Source organism: Ascaphus truei, chromosome 23, assembly GCF_040206685.1.
Source record: "Ascaphus truei isolate aAscTru1 chromosome 23, aAscTru1.hap1, whole genome shotgun sequence".
In the NCBI taxonomy this organism is placed as follows: domain Eukaryota; kingdom Metazoa; phylum Chordata; class Amphibia; order Anura; family Ascaphidae; genus Ascaphus; species Ascaphus truei.
In genome coordinates this window covers 2510196-2531064 of record NC_134505.1, presented here as the reverse complement: position 1 = coordinate 2531064, position 20869 = coordinate 2510196, and the positions used below count along the sequence as shown (strand labels likewise).

General features: G+C 51.1%; 1 protein-coding gene across 1 annotated transcript in view; it reads left to right on the top strand.

The window, feature by feature from the left end:
• Positions 1 to 20869, top strand: part of LOC142473211 (inactive phospholipase C-like protein 2) — a 37617-nt gene that overhangs the window by 15843 nt on the left and 905 nt on the right. Inside the window, exons 2-5 of the mRNA XM_075580413.1 lie at positions 6770 to 9250; positions 12271 to 12474; positions 16392 to 16467; positions 20473 to 20601. Coding sequence (XP_075436528.1) covers positions 6770 to 9250; positions 12271 to 12474; positions 16392 to 16467; positions 20473 to 20601 — 2890 coding nt within the window. The remainder of the gene's footprint in view (positions 1 to 6769; positions 9251 to 12270; positions 12475 to 16391; positions 16468 to 20472; positions 20602 to 20869) is intronic.

Below are 20869 nucleotides of genomic sequence, written 5' to 3'. Positions count from 1 at the left end.
TGTGTCTGCGTGTGAATGTTTGTGTCTGCGTGCGAACGTTTGTGTCTGCGTGTGTGTGCGTGTGAATGTTTGTGTCTGCGTGCGAACGTTTGTGTCTGCGTGTGTGTGCGTGTGAATGTTTGTGTCTGCGTGCGAACGTTTGTGTCTGCGTGTGTGCGTGTGAATGTTTGTGTCTGCGTGTGTGTGCGTGTGAATGTTTGTGTCTGCGTGTGTGTGAATGTTTGTGTCTGCGTGCGAATGTTTGTGTCTGCGTGTGTGCGTGTGAATGTTTGTGTCTGCGTGTGTGTGAATGTTTGTGTCTGCGTGCGAACGTTTGTGTCTGCGTGTGTGCGTGTGAATGTTTGTGTCTGCGTGTGTGTGAATGTTTGTGTCTGCGTGCGAACGTTTGTGTCTGCGTGTGTGCGTGTGAATGTTTGTGTCTGCGTGTGTGTGCGTGTGAATGTTTGTGTCTGCGTGTGTGTGAATGTTTGTGTCTGCGTGTGTGTGTGTGTGAATGTTTGTGTCTGTGTGTGTGTGTGAATGTTTGTGTCTGCGTGCGACGTTTGTGTCTGCGTGTGTGTGCGTGTGAATGTTTGTGTCTGCGTGTGTGTGCGTGTGAATGTTTGTGTCTGCGTGTGTGTGCGTGTGAATGTTTGTGTGCGTGTGAATGTGTGTGTGTGCGTGTGAATGTTTGTGTCTGCGTGTGAATGTTTGTGTCTGCGTGTGTGTGCGTGTGAATGTTTGTGTCAGCGTGTGTGTGCGTGTGAATGTTTGTGTCTGCGTGTGTGTGCGTGTGAATGTTTGTGTCTGCGTGTGTGTGAATGTTTGTGTGCGTGTGTGAATGTTTGTGTCTGCGTGTGTGTGAATGTTTGTGTCTGCGTGCGAACGTTTGTGTGCGTGTGTGTGTGTGAATGTTTGTGTCTGCGTGTGTGTGAATGTTTGTGTCTGCGTGCGAACGTTTGTGTCTGCGTGCGAACGTTTGTGTGCGTGTGTGTGTGTGAATGTTTGTGTCTGCGTGTGTGTGAATGTTTGTGTCTGCGTGTGTGTGAATGTTTGTGTCTGCGTGTGAATGTTTGTGTCTGCGTGTGTGTGTGTGAATGTTTGTGTCTGCGTGTGTGTGCGTGTGAATGTTTGTGTCTGCGAGTGTGTGCGTGTGAATGTTTGTGTCTGCGTGTGTGTGCGTGTGAATGTTTGTGTCTGCGTGTGTGTGCGTGTGAATGTTTGTGTCTGCGTGTGTGTGCGTGTGAATGTTTGTGTCTGCGTGTGTGTGCGTGTGAATGTGTGTGTGCGTGTGAATGTTTGTGTCTGCGTGTGAATGTTTGTGTGCGTGTGTGTGTGTGAATGTTTGTGTCTGCGTGTGTGTGAATGTTTGTGTCTGCGTGTGAATGTTTGTGTCTGCGTGTGTGTGTGTGAATGTTTGTGTCTGCATGTGTGTGCGTGTGAATGTTTGTGTCTGCGTGTGTGTGCGTGTGAATGTTTGTGTCTGCGTGTGTGTGCGTGTAAATGTTTGTGTCTGCGTGTGTGTGCGTGTGAATGTTTGTGTCTGCGTGTGTGTGCGTGTGAATGTTTGTGTCTGCGTGTGTGTGCGTGTGAATGTTTGTGTGCGTGTGAATGTGTGTGTGTGCGTGTGAATGTTTGTGTCTGCGTGTGAATGTTTGTGTCTGCGTGTGTGTGCGTGTGAATGTTTGTGTCAGCGTGTGTGTGCGTGTGAATGTTTGTGTCTGCGTGTGTGTGCGTGTGAATGTTTGTGTCTGCGTGTGTGTGAATGTTTGTGTGCGTGTGTGAATGTTTGTGTCTGCGTGTGTGTGAATGTTTGTGTCTGCGTGCGAACGTTTGTGTGCGTGTGTGTGTGTGAATGTTTGTGTCTGCGTGTGTGTGAATGTTTGTGTCTGCGTGCGAACGTTTGTGTCTGCGTGCGAACGTTTGTGTGCGTGTGTGTGTGTGAATGTTTGTGTCTGCGTGTGTGTGAATGTTTGTGTCTGCGTGTGAATGTTTGTGTCTGCGTGTGTGTGTGTGAATGTTTGTGTCTGCGTGTGTGTGCGTGTGAATGTTTGTGTCTGCGAGTGTGTGCGTGTGAATGTTTGTGTCTGCGTGTGTGTGCGTGTGAATGTTTGTGTCTGCGTGTGTGTGCGTGTGAATGTTTGTGTCTGCGTGTGTGTGCGTGTGAATGTTTGTGTCTGCGTGTGTGTGCGTGTGAATGTGTGTGTGCGTGTGAATGTTTGTGTCTGCGTGTGAATGTTTGTGTGCGTGTGTGTGTGTGAATGTTTGTGTCTGCGTGTGTGTGAATGTTTGTGTCTGCGTGTGAATGTTTGTGTCTGCGTGTGTGTGTGTGAATGTTTGTGTCTGCATGTGTGTGCGTGTGAATGTTTGTGTCTGCGTGTGTGTGCGTGTGAATGTTTGTGTCTGCGTGTGTGTGCGTGTGAATGTTTGTGTCTGCGTGTGTGTGCGTGTGAATGTTTGTGTCTGCGTGTGTGTGCGTGTGAATGTTTGTGTCTGCGTGTGTGTGCGTGTGAATGTTTGTGTCTGCGTGTGTGTGCGTGTGAATGTTTGTGTCTGCGTGTGTGTGAATGTTTGTGTGCGTGTGTGAATGTTTGTGTCTGCGTGTGTGTGAATGTTTGTGTCTGCGTGCGAACGTTTGTGTGCGTGTGTGTGTGTGAATGTTTGTGTCTGCGTGTGTGTGAATGTTTGTGTCTGCGTGCGAACGTTTGTGTCTGCGTGCGAACGTTTGTGTGCGTGTGTGTGTGTGAATGTTTGTGTCTGCGTGTGTGTGAATGTTTGTGTCTGCGTGTGAATGTTTGTGTCTGCGTGTGTGTGTGTGAATGTTTGTGTCTGCGTGTGTGTGCGTGTGAATGTTTGTGTCTGCGTGTGTGTGCGTGTGAATGTTTGTGTCTGCGTGTGTGTGAATGTTTGTGTCTGCGTGCAAACGTTTGTGTCTGCGTGTGTGTGCGTGTGAATGTTTGTGTCTGCGTGTGTGTGCGTGTGAATGTTTGTGTCTGCGTGTGTGTGCGTGTGAATGTTTGTGTCTGCGTGTGTGCGTGTGAATGTTTGTGTCTGCGTGTGTGTGCGTGTGAATGTTTGTGTCTGCGTGTGAATGTTTGTGTCTGCGTGTGTGTGCGTGTGAATGTTTGTGTCTGCGTGTGTGTGCGTGTGAATGTTTGTGTCTGCGTGTGTGTGCGTGTGAATGTTTGTGTCTGCGTGTGTGCGTGTGAATGTTTGTGTCTGCGTGTGTGTGCGTGTGAATGTTTGTGTCTGCGTGTGTGTGCGTGTGAATGTTTGTGTCTGCGTGTGTGTGCGTGTGAATGTTTGTGTCTGTGTGTGTGTGAATGTTTGTGTCTGCGTGTTTGTGAATGTTTGTGTCTGCGTGCGAACGTTTGTGTCTGCGTGTGTGCGTGTGAATGTTTGTGTCTGCGTGTGTGTGCGTGTGAATGTTTGTGTCTGCGTGTGTGTGCGTGTGAATGTTTGTGTCTGCGTGTGTGTGCGTGTGAATGTTTGTGTCTGCGTGTGTGTGAATGTTTGTGTGCGTGTGTGTGAATGTTTGTGTCTGCGTGTGTGTGAATGTTTGTGTCTGCGTGCGAACGTTTGTGTCTGCGTGTCTGCGTGTGAATGATTGTGTCTGCGTGTGTGTGTGTGTGAATGTTTGTGTCTGCGTGTGTGTGCGTGTGAATGTTTGTGTCTGCGTGTGTGTGTGTGAATGTTTGTGTGCGTGTGTGTGTGTGAATGTTTGTGTCTGCGTGTGTGTGAATGTTTGTGTCTGCGTGCGAACGTTTGTGTCTGCGTGTGTGTGCGTGTGAATGTTTGTGTCTGCGTGTGTGTGCGTGTGAATGTTTGTGTCTGCGTGTGTGCGTGTGAATGTTTGTGTCTGCGTGTGTGTGAATGTTTGTGTGCGTGTGTGTGCGTGTGAATGTTTGTGTCTGCGTGTGTGTGCGTGTGAATGTTTGTGTCTGCGTGTGTGTGTGTGAATGTTTGTGTGCGTGTGTGTGTGCGTGTGAATGTTTGTGTCTGCGTGTGTGCGTGTGAATGTTTGTGTCTGCGTGTGTGTGAATGTTTGTGTGCGTGTGTGTGCGTGTGAATGTTTGTGTCTGCGTGTGTGTGCGTGTGAATGTTTGTGTCTGCGTGTGTGTGTGTGAATGTTTGTGTGCGTGTGTGTGTGCGTGTGAATGTTTGTGTCTGCGTGTGTGCGTGTGAATGTTTGTGTCTGCGTGTGTGTGAATGTTTGTGTGCGTGTGTGTGCGTGTGAATGTTTGTGTCTGCGTGTGTGTGCGTGTGAATGTTTGTGTCTGCGTGTGTGCGTGTGAATGTTTGTGTCTGCGTGTGTGTGCGTGTGAATGTTTGTGTCTGCGTGTGTGTGCGTGTGAATGTTTGTGTCTGCGTGTGTGCGTGTGAATGTTTGTGTCTGCGTGTGTGTGCGTGTGAATGTTTGTGTCTGCGTGTGTGTGCGTGTGAATGTTTGTGTGCGTGCGTGTGTGTGTGAATGTTTGTGTCTGCGTGTGTGTGTGTGAATGTTTGTGTCTGCGTGTGTGTGTGTGAATGTTTGTGTGCGTGCGTGTGTGCGTGTGAATGTTTGTGTCTGCGTGTGTGCGTGTGAATGTTTGTGTCTGCGTGTGTGTGCGTGTGAATGTTTGTGTCTGCGTGTGTCTGCGTGTGAATGTTTGTGTCTGCGTGTGTGTGCGTGTGAATGTTTGTGTCTGCGTGTGTGTGCGTGTGAATGTTTGTGTCTGCGTGTGTGTGCGTGTGAATGTTTGTGTCTGCGTGTGTGTGTGTGTGAATGTTTGTGTCTGCGTGTGTGTGCGTGTGAATGTTTGTGTCTGCGTGTGTGTGTGCGTGTGAATGTTTGTGTCTGCGTGTGTGCGTGTGAATGTTTGTGTCTGCGTGTGTGTGCGTGTGAATGTTTGTGTCTGCGTGTGTGTGTGTGAATGTTTGTGTCTGCGTGTGTGTGTGTGAATGTTTGTGTGCGTGTGTGTGTGTGTCCGCCTCACGCGCACACGCGGAGTTCCCGGGACTATATATATCCCATTGACACGCGGTGTCGTTTCTAACACAGCGCCCGGCGTCTCCATCTCCGCACATATATTTATCTAAATGTATTTACCCATCACTCTCTCTCTCTGGGACCCACTGAGTGAGCCACCTGTGCTGAAGCGGGCATATCCTGAAAACCTGACCTGTTGGTGTCTCTTGAAGTCTGTAGTTGGCCTCTTATATATCTATAGATCTCTATATCTATCTCATATATACCTAGAGGTATATGGGGCCTGGTCAGTGCTTCTGCAATGAATGGTTTGGCCACATGTTAACCCATTCCCAACCAGTGGGTCCCCGTCGGAACGCAGGGTTCATGGGAATTAAATCTAGACATGGCTGCGTGTCGTCCGTGCCCCCCCCCCCGCCCCCCCCGAGATGGATCATTAGCTATTCCCGCTGATCCCACAGTACAGGGGCTCATTAATTCTGCTTCATCTGCAGGGCTTAATGAGGTGTGTGTGGGGGAGAGGTGGGGGGCGGGGGGAGGAGAGAACTGGAGAGGCGCGGGGTACAGGGGCAGAGGGGCTGCAGCTAGGGTTTTGCCAGGAATGGTTTGAATTGGCACTTCCTGGTGACGCTGTGAGTTGAGGTCACTGCAGGGGGTTAGGTTACCATCCCCTGTTCAGTGATGTGGAATATACAGGAGCGGCTCAGTGAGGAAAGACACCGACTGGCACTGAGTTTGGAGCAGGGGAACCTGGTTAAATTCCCGGTGTCGGCTCCTTGTGAGCCCGGACGAATCACTTCATCTCCCTGTGCATCAGGCACCACAATATAGATTGTAAGCTCCGCGGGGCAGGGACCTGTGTCTGAGAGAGAGAGAGACGTGGGCCCTGTGCATATAAGATAGTGTCATCCGCATATGTGTGTATCGAAGCATTAATGAAGACGGAAAAGAGTAGGGGCCCCAGAACAGACTCTCGCGGGACCCCACAGGTGACATCCAACGGGTGGGACTTAGAGCCTGAGATAGACACATTGGGACCTACCCGATAGGCAGGAGCGGAACCAGTTTCAAGCGTGTTGCCCTATTCCAGAGGACTTCAGCTTGTTTAACAAGATACGGTCCTATATTATGTACTCTGTGGGATATCAGTGGTGGACTAGTAGTCCACCACTTACTGTATATCCCACGGAGAGTGCATAATATAGGACCTTTTCTGGTGCCCCCCTCAGGGACCACCCTTGAGTGGTCAGGTCACAAAAATTGTCTATTGTTTAGCAAGATAACATGATCAACAGTATCAAAAAGCCGTGGCAAAATCCGGGAATGCTGCACCAGTGAGTTGTCCCAGTTCCATTCCATACTGGATCTCATTGCCAACTTTTAGGAGGGTGGATACCATGGAGGGGTTTGGGGCAAAAGCCAGATTGGAGTTGGCTATGGAAAATTGTCTTTGTCTAGTAATCGCTTAATTGGCAGTGGACACATCTTTCCAAGACTTTGGATATTGTGTACGTGTGTAGATACAGGTCTAGACCCCCTCCTTACTTGTGCGCAGAAGCCCAGTGGTTGCATTGGTTTCAGGAGTGTCAAGTGCAGGGTGACACCCGGACAGACATAACCAACCCACGGAGTCTTGACTGGCGAGGACGAAAGGAACCTATAACCCATGAAGTCCTCCCACTGCAGGGTGACGCAACGACAGAGGTTATAGTCCACCACTGCCCTTTCCACTGTAGTGAGAGAGAGAGGGAGCACGGGTGTGCACTTTGTGGTTCTTGGTGTCCCAGGTCTTGACCCGCTCTTTCTGTTCATCCTTTACAGGATGGATCCCGGCAGAAGCAGAAGAAGACCGTGTCCTTCAGCACGATGCACAACAGCCGGAAGATCAACAGCACAGCCGCCTGCATCTCCTTCATGATGGAAGGGTGCGAGATGAAAAAGGTCCGCTCCAACTCCAGGATGTACAATCGCTTTTTCCTCCTTGACCCGGACATGCGCTTCCTCCGGTGGGAGCCTTCCAAGAAAGACTCTGAGAAAGCCAAGCTGGAGATCAAGTCCATTCGGGAAGTCCGGGTCGGGAAGAAGACGCCGGTCTTGAGAAGCAACGGGTTGTCCGACCAATTTCCGGAGGAATGCGCCTTCTCGATCATTTACGGGGAGAATTACGAGTCTTTGGACCTGGTTGCCAGCACAGCCGATATCGTCAATACGTGGGTGATGGGGCTCAGGTACTTGGTTTCCTACGGAAAGCACACTCCGAACGTTCCAGGCGCCAACCAAACGAGTCTGAGAATGCTGTGGATCTCGTCTCTCTTTGAGATTGCGGATATAGACCGGGAAGGGCAGATTCCTTTGTCCAGAGCCATCCAACTCATCAAGGGGCTCAATCCCGGCATGAAGAACTCAACGGTGGAGCTGAAGTTTAAGGAGGTGCAGAAGGTGACCGACAAGTTTGGAAGCAACGTGACGTGTGACGTGTTCGTGGAGGCCTATTGCGAGCTCTGTACCCGGCCAGAGATCTTCTTCCTCCTGGTACAGTTTTCCAGCAATAAGGAGTACCTGGACTTGAAGGACATGATGATCTTCATGGAGGTGGAGCAAGGGATGGAAAACGTCAATGAGAACACGTCTCTAGAGATCATCAACAAGTACGAACCCTCTAAAGAAGGCCGGGAGAAAGGCTACCTTACCATCGACGGGTTCACCCGTTACCTGCTCTCATCTGACTGCCATGTCTTCGACCCCCACCATAAGATCGTCTGCCAGGACATGACCAGGTCGTTGTCTCACTACTACATCAATTCGGCCCACAACGCTTGCCAACTGGAGGACCACTACTGGGGCATGCCGGACATCAGTGGGTACATCCACGCCCTGAAGATGGGGTGCCGGAGCATTGAGCTTGTGGTTTGGGATGGCCCTGATAATGAGCCCCTGATCTACCTTGGCCTCTCCGTGGTATCGCAGGTGTCCTTCCGTAGTGTCATCAATGTCATAGACAAGTACGCGTTTGAAGCCTCTGAGTACCCCTTGATTCTTTGCCTGGTGGTTCACTGCTCCGTCCGGCAGCAGCGTTCAATGGTCCAGTGTGTAAAGAAAGTTCTCGGGGACAAACTCTACAAGGACCCGCCGTCTCTAGAAGAAAAATACCTGCCCTCTCCAGAACAGCTGAAGGGGAAGATCCTCATCAAAGGGAAGAAGCTACCACCAAATCACTCTGACTCCGAGGGGGATGTGACCGATGAAGATGAAGGCCTGGATATAGCCAGGAGACTGGGACATGACGACAGGGAGCATCTCAACAGGGCTGGACACCGAAAGCTGCGGCTCTGCAAAGAGCTCTCTGACCAGGTGAACTTGTGCCAGTCGGCCAAGTTCAAGGACTTTGACACATCCAAGAGAAGGCAGAAGTACTGGCAGGTGTGCTCCTTCAACGAGGTGTCGGGGAGCCGCTTTGCCAACGAGTACCCCGAAGAGTTTGTGAGGTATAACAAGAGGTTCCTCTCTAGGGTCTACCCCAGCTCCATGCGGATAGACGCCAGCAACATGAACCCCCAGGACTTCTGGAAGTGCGGCTGTCAAATTGTGGCCATGAACTACCAGACTCCCGGTCTGATGATGGACCTCAACACCGGCTGGTTTCGGCAAAACGGGAACTGCGGCTACGTCCTCCGCCCAGCCATCATGAGGGAAGAGGTGTCTTATTTCAGCGCCAACGCTAAGGACTCCTTGCCAGGTGTCTCGGCTCAGCTGCTCCACATCAAAATCATCAGCGGGCAGAACCTCCCGAAACCCAAAGGTTCGGGCGCCAAGGGGGACGTGGTGGAGCCCTACGTCTACGTGGAGATGCACGGCATCCCCGCCGACTGTGCGGAGCACCGGACGAAGACGGTGACCCAGAACGGGGACAACCCCATATTCGACGAGTGCTTCGAGTTCCACATCAACCTGCCCGAGCTGGCCATCTTGCGCTTCGTGGTGCTGGACGACGACTACATCGGGGACGAGTTTATAGCCCAGTACACCATCCCCTTCGAGTGTCTGCAGACCGGCTTCAGGCACGTGCCCTTGCAGTCGTTGACGGGGGACTTCCTGCAGAACACCACCCTGTTCGTCCACATCGCCATCACCAACCGGCGGGGAGGCGGCAAGGTGCACAAGCGGGGGCTCTCGGTACGCAAGGGCAAGAAGGTCCGGGAGTACACCTCCACCAAGACTACCGGCATCAAAGCTATCGACGAGGTCTTCCGGACAGCCACTCCCTCTCTACGGGAGGCCACCGACCTCCGAGAGAACGTGCAGGTAATTTTTGGAGTTAAGTTTAGGGGGCATTTAACTGAGGGCTGTGGGGGGGGGGGGGAGGGGATCTTAACCGGCATGGTGGATTGGCAAAGACGTACATTGTATGACTGTTTTTCTCGTCTTGATGACTTCTCCACTCCTGTTCCAGCCTTTAATTAAACATTAGCCACGCGGGTATTAATATCTCACTGGGAGTTTAATGCAGAGCTTCCGAAACGCTGCTCTGTAATTAGAACGCGCGAACGCACTGCAGCTTAAGCCCTCGGCCCTCGCAACCCCCAGGCCTGCCCTGGATTTAACCTCTTCTGCGGCAGCGAGCTGAGGCCGGCTTCTTGTTCTCAGCCCTGCTTTACAATGACGCTGCGCCTTGAAAACCAGATGCAGCCTGGCAGGCGGCCATTTCTGTCTATCCCGCAGTGTAGGCAGACTGTTCGCTGATTAGGGTCTCCCAGTCTGTTGTAAATATTTTAAAACCCATTAGATCTCGGGCTCCTGTTCGTATTTAGGGATAACCCGATTTCTTTCCTCCCCGTCCCCCTCCTCTGCCTAGTGGCTTCTCCCATGCATCCACTACTCTTTCAGAGCAGAAGGACTTTATATGCTTTATTATTGCCTGTCTTTTTCTGTACTTGATTGGGAAAAAATATTGTATTAGAACTTATCTGTTTTTATTTCCTATCTAACAAGATTAGTATCGCACAGTACAACTGCTCTCTGAAGGGCGTGTCTCCCGGGGCGTAGGAGTATAAGTGACATTATAGCTTTAAAAGGGGTCAGTCTCTCCTAGGGGCAAAGTGTACTAATGGCAGTGACAGGGTTAAGGGGTCAGTCCCTCCTAGGGGCAAAGTGTACTAATGGCAGTGACAGGGTTAAGGGGTCAGTCCCTCCTAGGGGCAAAGTGTACTAATGGCAGTGACAGGGTTAAGGGGTCAGTCCCTCCTAGGGGCAAAGTGTACTAATGGCAGTGACATGGTTAAGGGATCAGTCTCTCCTAGGGGCAAAGTGTACTAATGGCAGTGACAGGGTTAAGGGGTCAGTCCCTCCTAGGGGCAAAGTGTACTAATGGCAGTGACATAGTTAAGGGGTCAGTCCCTCCTAGGGCCAAAGTGTACTAATGGCAGTGACATGGTTACGGGGTCAGTCTCTCCTAGGGACAAAGTGTACTAATGGCAGTGACATGGTTAAGGGGTCAGTCCCTCCTAGGGGCAAAGTGTACTAATGGCAGTGACATGGTTACGGGGTCAGTCCCTCCTAGGGGCAAAGTGTACTAATGGCAGTGACATGGTTAAGGGGTCAGTCCCTCCTAGGGGCAAAGTGTACTAATGGCAGTGACATAGTTAAGGGGTCAGTACCTCCTAGGGGCAAAGTGTACTAATGGCAGTGACATGGGCAAGGGGTCAGTCTCTCCTAGGGGCAAAGTGTACTAATGGCAGTGACATGGTTAAGGGGTCAGTCTCTCCTAGGGGCAAAGTGTACTAAAGGCAGTGACATGGTTAAGGGGTCAGTCCCTGCTAGGGGCAAAGTGTACTAATGGCAGTGACATGGTTAAGGGGTCAGTCTCTCCTAGGGGCAAAGTGTACTAATGGCAGTGACATGGTTAAGGGGTCAGTCCCTCCTAGGGGCAAAGTGTACTAATGGCAGTGACATGGTTAAGGGGTCAGTCTCTCCTAGGGGCAAAGTGTACTAATGGCAGTGACAGGGTTAAGGGGTCAGTCTCTCCTAGGGGCAAATTGTACTAATGGCAGTGACATGGTTAAGGGGTCAGTCCCTCCTAGGGGCAAAGTGTACTAATGGCAGTGACAGGGTTAAGGGGTCAGTCTCTCCTAGGGGCAAAGTGTACTAATGGCAGTGACATGGTTAAGGGGTCAGTCCCTCCTAGGGGCAAAGTGTACTAATGGCAGTGACAGGGTTAAGGGGTCAGTCCCTCCCAGGGGCAAAGTGTACTAATGGCAGTGACATGGTTAAGGGGTCAGTCTCTCCTAGGGGCAAAGTGTGCTAATGGCAGTGACATGGTTAAGGGGTCAGTCTCTCCTAGGGGCAAAGTGTACTAATGGCAGTGACATGGTTAAGGGATCAGTCTCTCCTAGGGGCAAAGTGTACTAATGGCAGTGACAGGGTTAAGGGGTCAGTCCCTCCCAGGGGCAAAGTGTACTAGTGGCAGTGACATGGTTAAGGGGTCAGTCTCTCCTAGGAGCAAAGTGTAATAATGGCAGTGACATGGTTAAGGGGTCAGTCCCTCCCAGGGGCAAAGTGTACTAGTGGCAGTGACATGGTTAATGGGTCAGTCTCTCCTAGGGTCAAAGTGTACTAATGGCAGTGACATGGTTAAGGGGTCAGTCTCTCCTAGGAGCAAAGTGTACTAATGGCAGTGACATGGTAAAAGTAAAGCAGCCAAATCTTTGCTATTAGAACGGTCACATTTGTTTTGGGCAAGCCAATTCGACAGGTAAACTCTTTACCAAAGGTTGGTTTTGTGGCAGGCCACGTGTTTTTTTTTCTAGAAAGACGGTGAAACTAAGAGTAGCTACGCTGCAGCTTTGCCAACTAAAAAAAGCAGTGGTACTCGTTACCACTGTACGTTAGAAAGCGAGCTGTGAATGTGTCTGAAATCCGGCCTGGATTAGCCTGCAGAGCTTGCACTCTAAAGCTCTGCTTTACGGCGACATGTGACTCCGGGCTCCCCTGCTCATTGGCTGGGCGCTGCTCGATTTTGTTGCGGGTACACGGGGGTGGGGGGGGGGGACCCCAGTTTCCACTCCTCGGGACCAGTCCCTTAATCTCCTTGTGGCTCAGGCTCCCGAATTAGATTGCTAGCTCTTTGACTTGTTCCTGCAAGTGACAGGTATGTACAGCGCTCGGTACACTGTGGGCGCGCTATAAGAAAGCGTGAAGGGATTCGACGGGTTAATGTTTTTTGAGAACATACATTTTCTGTTCTTTTTATAAAAAAAAAGATGGCCGCCATCTGGTACTTGTGTTGGAAGCGCCTGCTAAACCTGTCGTCTCTCCCTTGTCCGCAGAACGCGTTGGTTTCCTTCAAAGAGCTGTGCGGGCTGAACCCCACGGCCAATATGAAGCAGTGTATCCTGGCGGTGTCCGCCTGGCTGCTGACCAGCGACAGTCCCCTGGCGGTGACGCTGAACCTCTGCTCTCAGTACCCGGCGCTGGAGGCCCAGGGTCCAGTGCCGGAGCTTCTCAAGAAAGTCCTGACCTCCTACGAGGCGGTAAGGAGGGCGATGTGTGTGTGTGTGTGTGTATATATATGTGTGTGTGTGTGTCAATGATGGCAAGCCGTCCAGGTCCTGAGGCAGTGAAGCAGCCCCAAAACCGTCACACTCCCACCGCCATGCTCGACGGTTGGGAACGAGGTTCTTCTGTTCGAAACGCTGTGTTTGGTTTTCACCAAAACATAACGTTTCTAATTGAGGCCCAAAAGTTCTACCTTTGACTCGTCTGTCCAGAGAACATTGTTCCAGAAGTCTTGTGGATCATCTCTATGCTCTTTGGCGAACTTCAGACGGGCCACAATGTTCTTTTTAGAGAGCAGCGGTCTCCTCCTGGCTATCCTTCCATGAACACCATTCCTGGTCAGTCTTTTTCTGATCGTTGAGTCATAAACACTCACATTAGCCGAGGCGACAGTGGCCTTCAGATCCTTGGATGTTACTCTGGGGTTCTGTGGGACTTCCTGGATGATTTACCGGTTTGTTCTTGGAGAGATTGTGGTAGGACGACCGCTCCTGGATAGCGTGACTGTGCTCTTGAACTTTCTCAGTTTGTCGGACAGTGGATTGGGGGAGCCCCAACTCCTTAGAAATGGTCTTGTAACCCTTTCCAGACTGATGGGCATCAATAACTGCTTTTCCTGAGATCCTCAGAGATTTCATTTGATTTGTGGCATGACGAGTTTCCACACCCCTGTACGGTGAAGACCAAACTCGCAACGTTTCGGATCTTCATATAGGGTGGGGGCCTCCCAAACTCACCCCTGAGGTTCGACCTAATTATTTAAACACCTGATTGTAATTTTCTCTTTTAATTTAGCAGTTAAAACCAGGGTATCACTTACCTTGTCACACACCCCGACTCTTACTTACTCACTGTTTGTCTAATTCCTACATCATTCTGTTTCAAAAGACATGGAATTGGTTAATGTAAGGTTTTCATGGATAAACTATTGAATTTCCGTCATTATCATTTCTGTTCACAACCTTTTGTGTGTGTGTATAATATCTCTCTGTCTCTCTCTCTCTCTCTCGCTCGCTCTCTCTTTCCCCCCCCCTTTCTCCCTCTCTCTCCCCCTTTCCCCCTCTCTCTCTCCCCCCCTTTCTCCCTCTATCTCTCCCCCCCCCTTTCTCCCTCTCCCTCCCCCCAGTCCCCCCTCCCTCTCTCCCCCCTCCCTCTCCCTCTCTCCCCCCCCCCCTCTCCCTCTCTCTCCCCCCCCTCTCTCTCTCTCCCTCTCCCTCTCTGCCTCTCTCTCTCCTCTCCTCTCAGGAGTAGGTGTTATTTTTATGATTTCTTTTGTTTCTTAAAGTGACGGTGTTTTGAAATGTTTAGTGTCACTAATGGAAAAAACAAACCACTGAAGGTTTGAGGGCTGAGTGCCTCTTGTGTGTAACACACGTGTTTGTCCTCCTTTTCTACAAACTAAACCCTAGAAAGACGGTGTCGCGTAGACCCTGGGCAACCGCCAACCCTACACAAAGTTAGACGCTTGAACACAATATGTATATACGCGGATGTAGTAATATACGGCGGCACCCGAAAGTAATATATATTTTTTGGCCCGAGATAATTAAAGTCGTGTTATTCGTCCCGAGTCGGGCAGTCTGTAATAGCAGCACGGAGGAGTCGCAGAGAGAAGCGGTCTCTCTCTCTGTCTCCCTGCGCCGCTCTTACCGAGACGCAGCGTTCTATTATTTTTATTTACTGTATTGAAGTAGGTGAACCCCATTAATTTCAACTCGGGGGACTCACAGAATAGGGACGCCTGTCTCTCTCTGTCCCTGCTGAGAGACACGCAGAATAGGGACGCCTGTCTCTCTCTGTCCCTACTGAGGGACACACAGAATAGGGATGCCTGTCTCTCTGTCCCTGCTGAGGGACACGCAGAATAGGGACGCCTGTCTCTCTCTGTCCCTGCTGAGAGACACACAGAATAGGGCGCCTGTCTCTCTCTGTTCCTGCTGAGGGACACACAGAATAGGGACGCCTGTCTCTCTCTGTCCCTGCTGAGGGACACGCAGAATAGGGACGCCTGTCTCTCTCTGTCCCTGCTGAGAGACACACAGAATAGGGACGCCTGTCTCTCTGTCCCTGCTGAGAGACACACAGAATAGGGACGCCTGTCTCTCTCTGTCCCTGCTGAGAGACACACAGAATAGGGACGCCTGTCTCTCTCTGTCCCTGCTGAGACACGCAGAATAGGACGCCTGTCTCTCTCTGTCCCTGCTGAAAGACACACAGAATAGGGACGCCTGTCTCTCTCTGTCCCTGCTGAGGGACACACAGAATAGGACGCCTGTCTCTCTCTGTCCCTGCTGAAAGACACACAGAATAGGGACGCCTGTCTCTCTCTGTCCCTGCTGAGGGACACACAGAATAGGACGCCTGTCTCTCTCTGTCCCTGCTGAGAGACACACAGAATAGGGACGCCTGTCTCTCTCTGTCCCTGCTGAGGGACACACAGAATAGGACGCCTGTCTCTCTCTGTCACTGCTGAGGGACACACAGAATAGGGACGCCTGTCTCTCTCTGTCCCTGCTGAGAGACACACAGAATAGGACGCCTGTCTCTCTCTGTCCCTGCTGAGAGACACACAGAATAGGACGCCTGTCTCTCTCTGTCCCTGCTGAGAGACACACAGAATAGGACGCCTGTCTCTCTTTGTCCCTGCTGAGAGACACACAGAATAGGACGCCTGTCTCTCTCTGTCCCTGCTGAGAGACACACAGAATAGGACGCCTGTCTCTCTCTGTCCCTGCTGAGAGACACACAGAATAGGGACGCCTGTCTCTCTCTGTCCCTGCTGAGGGACACGCAGAATAGGGACGCCTGTCTCTCTCTGTCCCTGCTGAGAGACACACAGAATAGGACGCCTGTCTCTCTCTGTCCCTGCTGAGGGACACGCAGAATAGGGACGCCTGTCTCTCTCTGTCCCTGCTGAGGGACACACAGAATAGGACGCCTGTCTCTCTCTGTCCCTGCTGAGGGACACGCAGAATAGGACGCCTGTCTCTCTCTGTCCCTGCTGAGAGACACACAGAATAGGGACGCCTGTCTCTCTCTGTCCCTGCTGAGAGACACGCAGAATAGGACGCCTGTCTCTCTCTGTCCCTGCTGAGGGACACGCAGAATAAGGACGCCTGTCTCTCTCTGTCCCTGCTGAGGGACACGCAGAATAGGGACGCCTGTCTCTCTCTGTCCCTGCTGAGGGACACACAGAATAGGGACGCCTGTCTATCTGTCCCTGCTGAGGGACACGCAGAATAGGGACGCCTGTCTCTCTCTGTCCCTGCTGAGGGACACGCAGAATAGGACGCCTGTCTCTCTCTGTCCCTGCTGAGGGACACACAGAATAGGGACGCCTGTCTCTCTCTGTCCCTGCTGAGGGACATGGCTCCTTATCACTGACCTGCATGATGTACATCACCTCTCTCCCTCATCTCCCTATTGTCCTTCTCCCCAGGATTGTATGAATCACTCTCCCCCCCCCCCCTCTCTCCCCATCATTGAGTCCCAGGCGATATACACAGGGATGAGTCAGCAGGGAGCAGATATACACTACAGGCACCTACTGTGTGTGTGTGTGTGTGTGTGTATATATATGTATATATATATATGCAAATATATATATACAGCATGTTCCTGTGTTATTAAACCCCATGTGTATCATTTTATAAATCGGTGTGTGTGTGCGTGTAACTGAATGTGAGTCAGTGTGTGTATATCAGAGTGTGTCAGGGAATTTGTGCAGTGGTTAAAGAGCATGAGGGGTCCACCACTGTAACTAAAACCCTTTCCCTGCCCAACGACCCCCTGCTCTGCATGGGACTATATTGCTCTGCGAAAGGGTTAAGTGACCTGCTTACAGAACCTGACCCCCCTGCCTGACCTTCCCCCCCCCTATACTGTCTTTCAGGTCATACAAGCCAGCCGGACGCTGATAGAAGCTTCCGATGCCGTTTACAGTCAGATTATTCAGGTGCAGAAAGCCGGTAAGTGAGGGGACTTCAGAGCCGGGCGATTCTGTGAATGACAAGTCCTGTCTTGTAGAGGGCGATCCCGTGACAGTCAATGGGGACACACTATGTCTTGTAGAGGGCGATCCCGTGACAGTCAATGGGGACACACTATGTCTTGTAGAGGGCGATCCCGTGACAGTCAATGGGGACAAACTATGTCTTGTAGAGGGCGATCCCGTGACAGTCAATGGGGACACACTATGTCTTGTAGAGGGCGATCCCGTGACAGTCAATGGGGACACACTATGTCTTGTAGAGGGCGATCCCGTGACAGTCAATGGGGACACACTATGTCTTGTAGAGTGATGGATAGCTAGGTGGATAGACGCATGGATGGTTAGGTGGATAGACACACAGGCAGGAATATATACACATACACACACACACACATTTACACGTGACATAATAGTATAACACATAACGGGTGATATTTACTAAGCAGCCGTGTCTCTCTCTCGGTCTATATCTATGTATCTATCCATCTCTGCCTGCCTGTGTCTATCCACCTAACCATCCATCCATCTATCCACCTATCCATCCATCCATCTATCCACCTATCCATCCATCCATCCGTCTATCCACCTAACCATCCATCCATCTATCCACCTAACCATCCATCCATTCATCTATCCATCTATCTACCTAACCATCCATCCATCTATCCTCCTAACCATCCACCCATCTATCCACCTAACCATCCATCCATCTATCCACCTAACCATCCATCCATCCATCTATCCATCTATCTACCTAACCATCCATCCATCTATCCACCTAACCATCCATCCATCTATCCTCCTAACCATCCATCCATCTATCCTCCCAATCATCCATCTATCTATCCACCTAACCATCCATCCATCTATCCACCTAACCATCCATCCATCTATCCACCTAACCATCCATCCATCTATCCACCTAACAATCCATCTATCCACCAAACCATCCATCCATCTATCCACCTAACCATCCATCCATCTATCCACCTAACCATCCATCCATCTATCCACCTAACCATCCATCCGTCTATCCACCTAACCATCCATCCGTCTATCCACCTAACCATCCATCGGTCTATCCACCTAACCATCCATCCGTCTATCTACCTAACCATCCATCCGTCTATCCACCTAACCATCCATCCATCTATCCTCCTAACCATCCATCTATCCTCCTAACCATCCATCCATCTATTCACCTAACCCATCCATCCATCTATTCACCTAACCATCCATCCGTCCATCTATCCACCTAACCATCCATCTATCCACCTAACCATCCATCCATCTATCCACCTAACCATCCATCCCATCTATCCACCTAACCATCCATCCATCTATCCACCTAACCATCCATCCGTCTATCTACCTAACCATCCATCCGTCCATCTATTCACCTAACCATCCATCCGTCCATCTATCACCTAACCATCCATCCATCCATCTATTCACCTAACCATCCATCCATCTATTCACCTAACCATCCATCCATCTATTCACCTAACCATCCATCCGTCCATCTATCCACCTAACCATCCATCTATCCACCTAACCATCCATCCATCTATCCATCCATCCATCCATCCATCCATCCATCCATCTAACCATCCATCCGTCTATCCACCTAACCATCCATCTATCCACCTAACCATCCATCCATCTATCCACCTAACCATCCATCCATCTATCCACCTAACCATCCATCCATCCATCCATCTATCCACCTAACCATCCATCTATCCACCTAACCATCCATCCATCTATCCACCTAACCATCCATCCATCCATCCATCTATCCACCTAACCATCCATCCATCCATCTACCCACCTAACCAGCCATCCATCTATCCACCTAACCATCCATCCATCTAACCATCCATCCGTCTATCCACCTAACCATCCATCTATCCACCTAACCATCCATCCATCTATCCACCTAACCATCCATCCATCCATCTATCCACCTAACCATCCATCTATCCACCTAACCATCCATCCATCCATCTATCCACCTAACCATCCATCCATCCATCTATCCACCGAACCATCCATCCATCCATCTACCCACCTAACCATCCATCCATCTATCCACCTAACCATACATCCATCTAACCATCCATCCGTCTATCCACCTAACCATCCATCTATCCACCTAACCATCCATCCATCTATCCACCCATCCATCTATCCACCTAACCATCCATCCATCCATCTATCCACCTAACCATCCATCTATCCACCTAACCATCCATCCATCTATCCACCTAACCATCCATCCATCCATCTATCCACCTAACCATCCATCCATCCATCTACCCACCTAACCATCCATCCATCTATCCACCTATCCATCCATCCATCTAACCATCCATCCACCTAACCATCCATCCGTCTATCCACCTAACCATCCATCTATCCACCTAACCACCCATCCATCTATCCACCTAACCATCCATCCGCCCACCTGTTGCTGCCTGCCTTTGTATCTTTGTACATACATACATACATACATACATACATATATATATATATATATATATATATTATATATATCACACATGCACACACTATGCACTAGTATAGTGTGCTTGCGCATGTGGGGATATATATATATATATATATTATAGTGTAGAGGTATCAGTACCGTATATATATATATTATATATATGTATATACAGTACACACAGATTTAGACTTCTGCAGGGTAATCTAGTTCCTGAGTATATTACATTGTCTGTCATTAGCTGCTAACACATCCTCTCTCCCTCTCTCCCTGTCCTCTCTCTCCTTCTGTCTCCCTGTATCTCTCTCTCTTCCTTCTCTTTCTGTCTCCTCTCCATCTCCTCCTCTCTCTCCTTTAACTCTCCCCCCTCCCCATCTTCTTTCTGTCTCCCTCTCATCCTCTCTCTCCGTCTCTCCCTCACTCTCTTTCCGTCTCTCCCTCACTCTATTTCCGTCTCCCCCACTCTCTCCTCCTCTATTTCCTCTCCTCCTCTCTATCCTCACTCTTCTCTCTCTCCCCTCCCCTCCTCACTCTCTCCTTTCTCCTCCCCCCTCCACCTCACTCACTCCTCTTCCTCTCTTTCTCTCTCCCTCACTCTCTTTCCGTCTCCTCCCACTCTCTCCTATCCCCCCTCTCTCGTCTCCCCTCCTCACTCTCTCCTCCTCACTCTCCCTCTCTCCTCCTCCTCACTTTCTCCTCTCCCTCTCCTCCTCACTCTCTTCCTCCCAAACCTCTCTCCCTCACTCTCTTTCTGTCTCCCTCACTCTCACCTCTTCCTCTGTCTTCTCCCTCTCTCCTCCTCACTCTCTCCTCTCTCCATCACTTGTATTTCTCTCTCTCCCCCTCCTCCCTCCTCAGTCTATGCCTGATACAGCAGCCGCAGTCGCAGCTGCCAGTGTGTAATAATTGTAATTATCCCGATGAGTGCGTGCGGAAGCGAGGACGTTTTCACATATACCCGCTACGCCTGCGCCCAGGGAACGTATGGAGATATAGGAGGGTTAGGGGATGGGTTGGGGTAGGCTGGCACTGCCCCTGCCTGCACAATGTTCTCTGCCAACCTCAAGCAGATACTGGCAGAGCAGTGCTTATGGGGGAAGTTGGCACTGCCATTACCCACTGTTCTTCCGCCATGCATTGAAGGCCAATCTGGCCCCGCTGCTGTTACTACCCGTTACTCCCCCCTCCCCCCCCCCGGCGTCATTCCCAGGGCTCCATTTGCACGAGAGAGCCTGTCCCGTTGCCAAGTCCCGTTCTTCTGGCGCCTAGCCGGGGTCGTACGCCGACCGCCAGAACCTGCGTCACCTGGAATCGAGTCGATGGCACGACACCCGGGTCGGCACCGGGCAAGGACTTCCTCCTTGGTCTTCAGTCCTGCGGCCATCCCGGCTCACCTTCCTCTCCGGGTTGGGGGGGGGGGGTCGGTGCGGCTGTGACGATTCTTGGTGGTGACCCCCTCTCGTTCTTCTGTCCTAGGGATGGGATTCCATGAAGAGCTGCACAGGATCGGGGCGAAGGAAGGGTTAAAGGGTCGCAAGCTGCAGAAAGCCATGGAGAGCTTTGCCTGGAACATCACCGTGCTAAAGGTGAGTGGGGGGAGGAAGGGTGAGTGTGGTGGGAAGGGTGAGGGTGGGGGGAAGGGTGAGTGTGGGGGGAAGGGGTGAGTGGGGGGGGAAGGGGTGAGTGGGGGGGGGAAGGAGGGGTGAGTGGGGGGGGAAGGGGTGAGTGGGGGGGAAAGGGGTGAGTGGGGGGGAAGGGGGTGAGTGGGGGGGGAAGGGTGAGTGGGGGGGGAAGGGGTGAGTGGGGGGAAGGGGTGAGTGGGGGGGAAGGGGTGAGTGAGGGGAAGGGGTGAGTGGGGGGGAGGGGTGAGTGG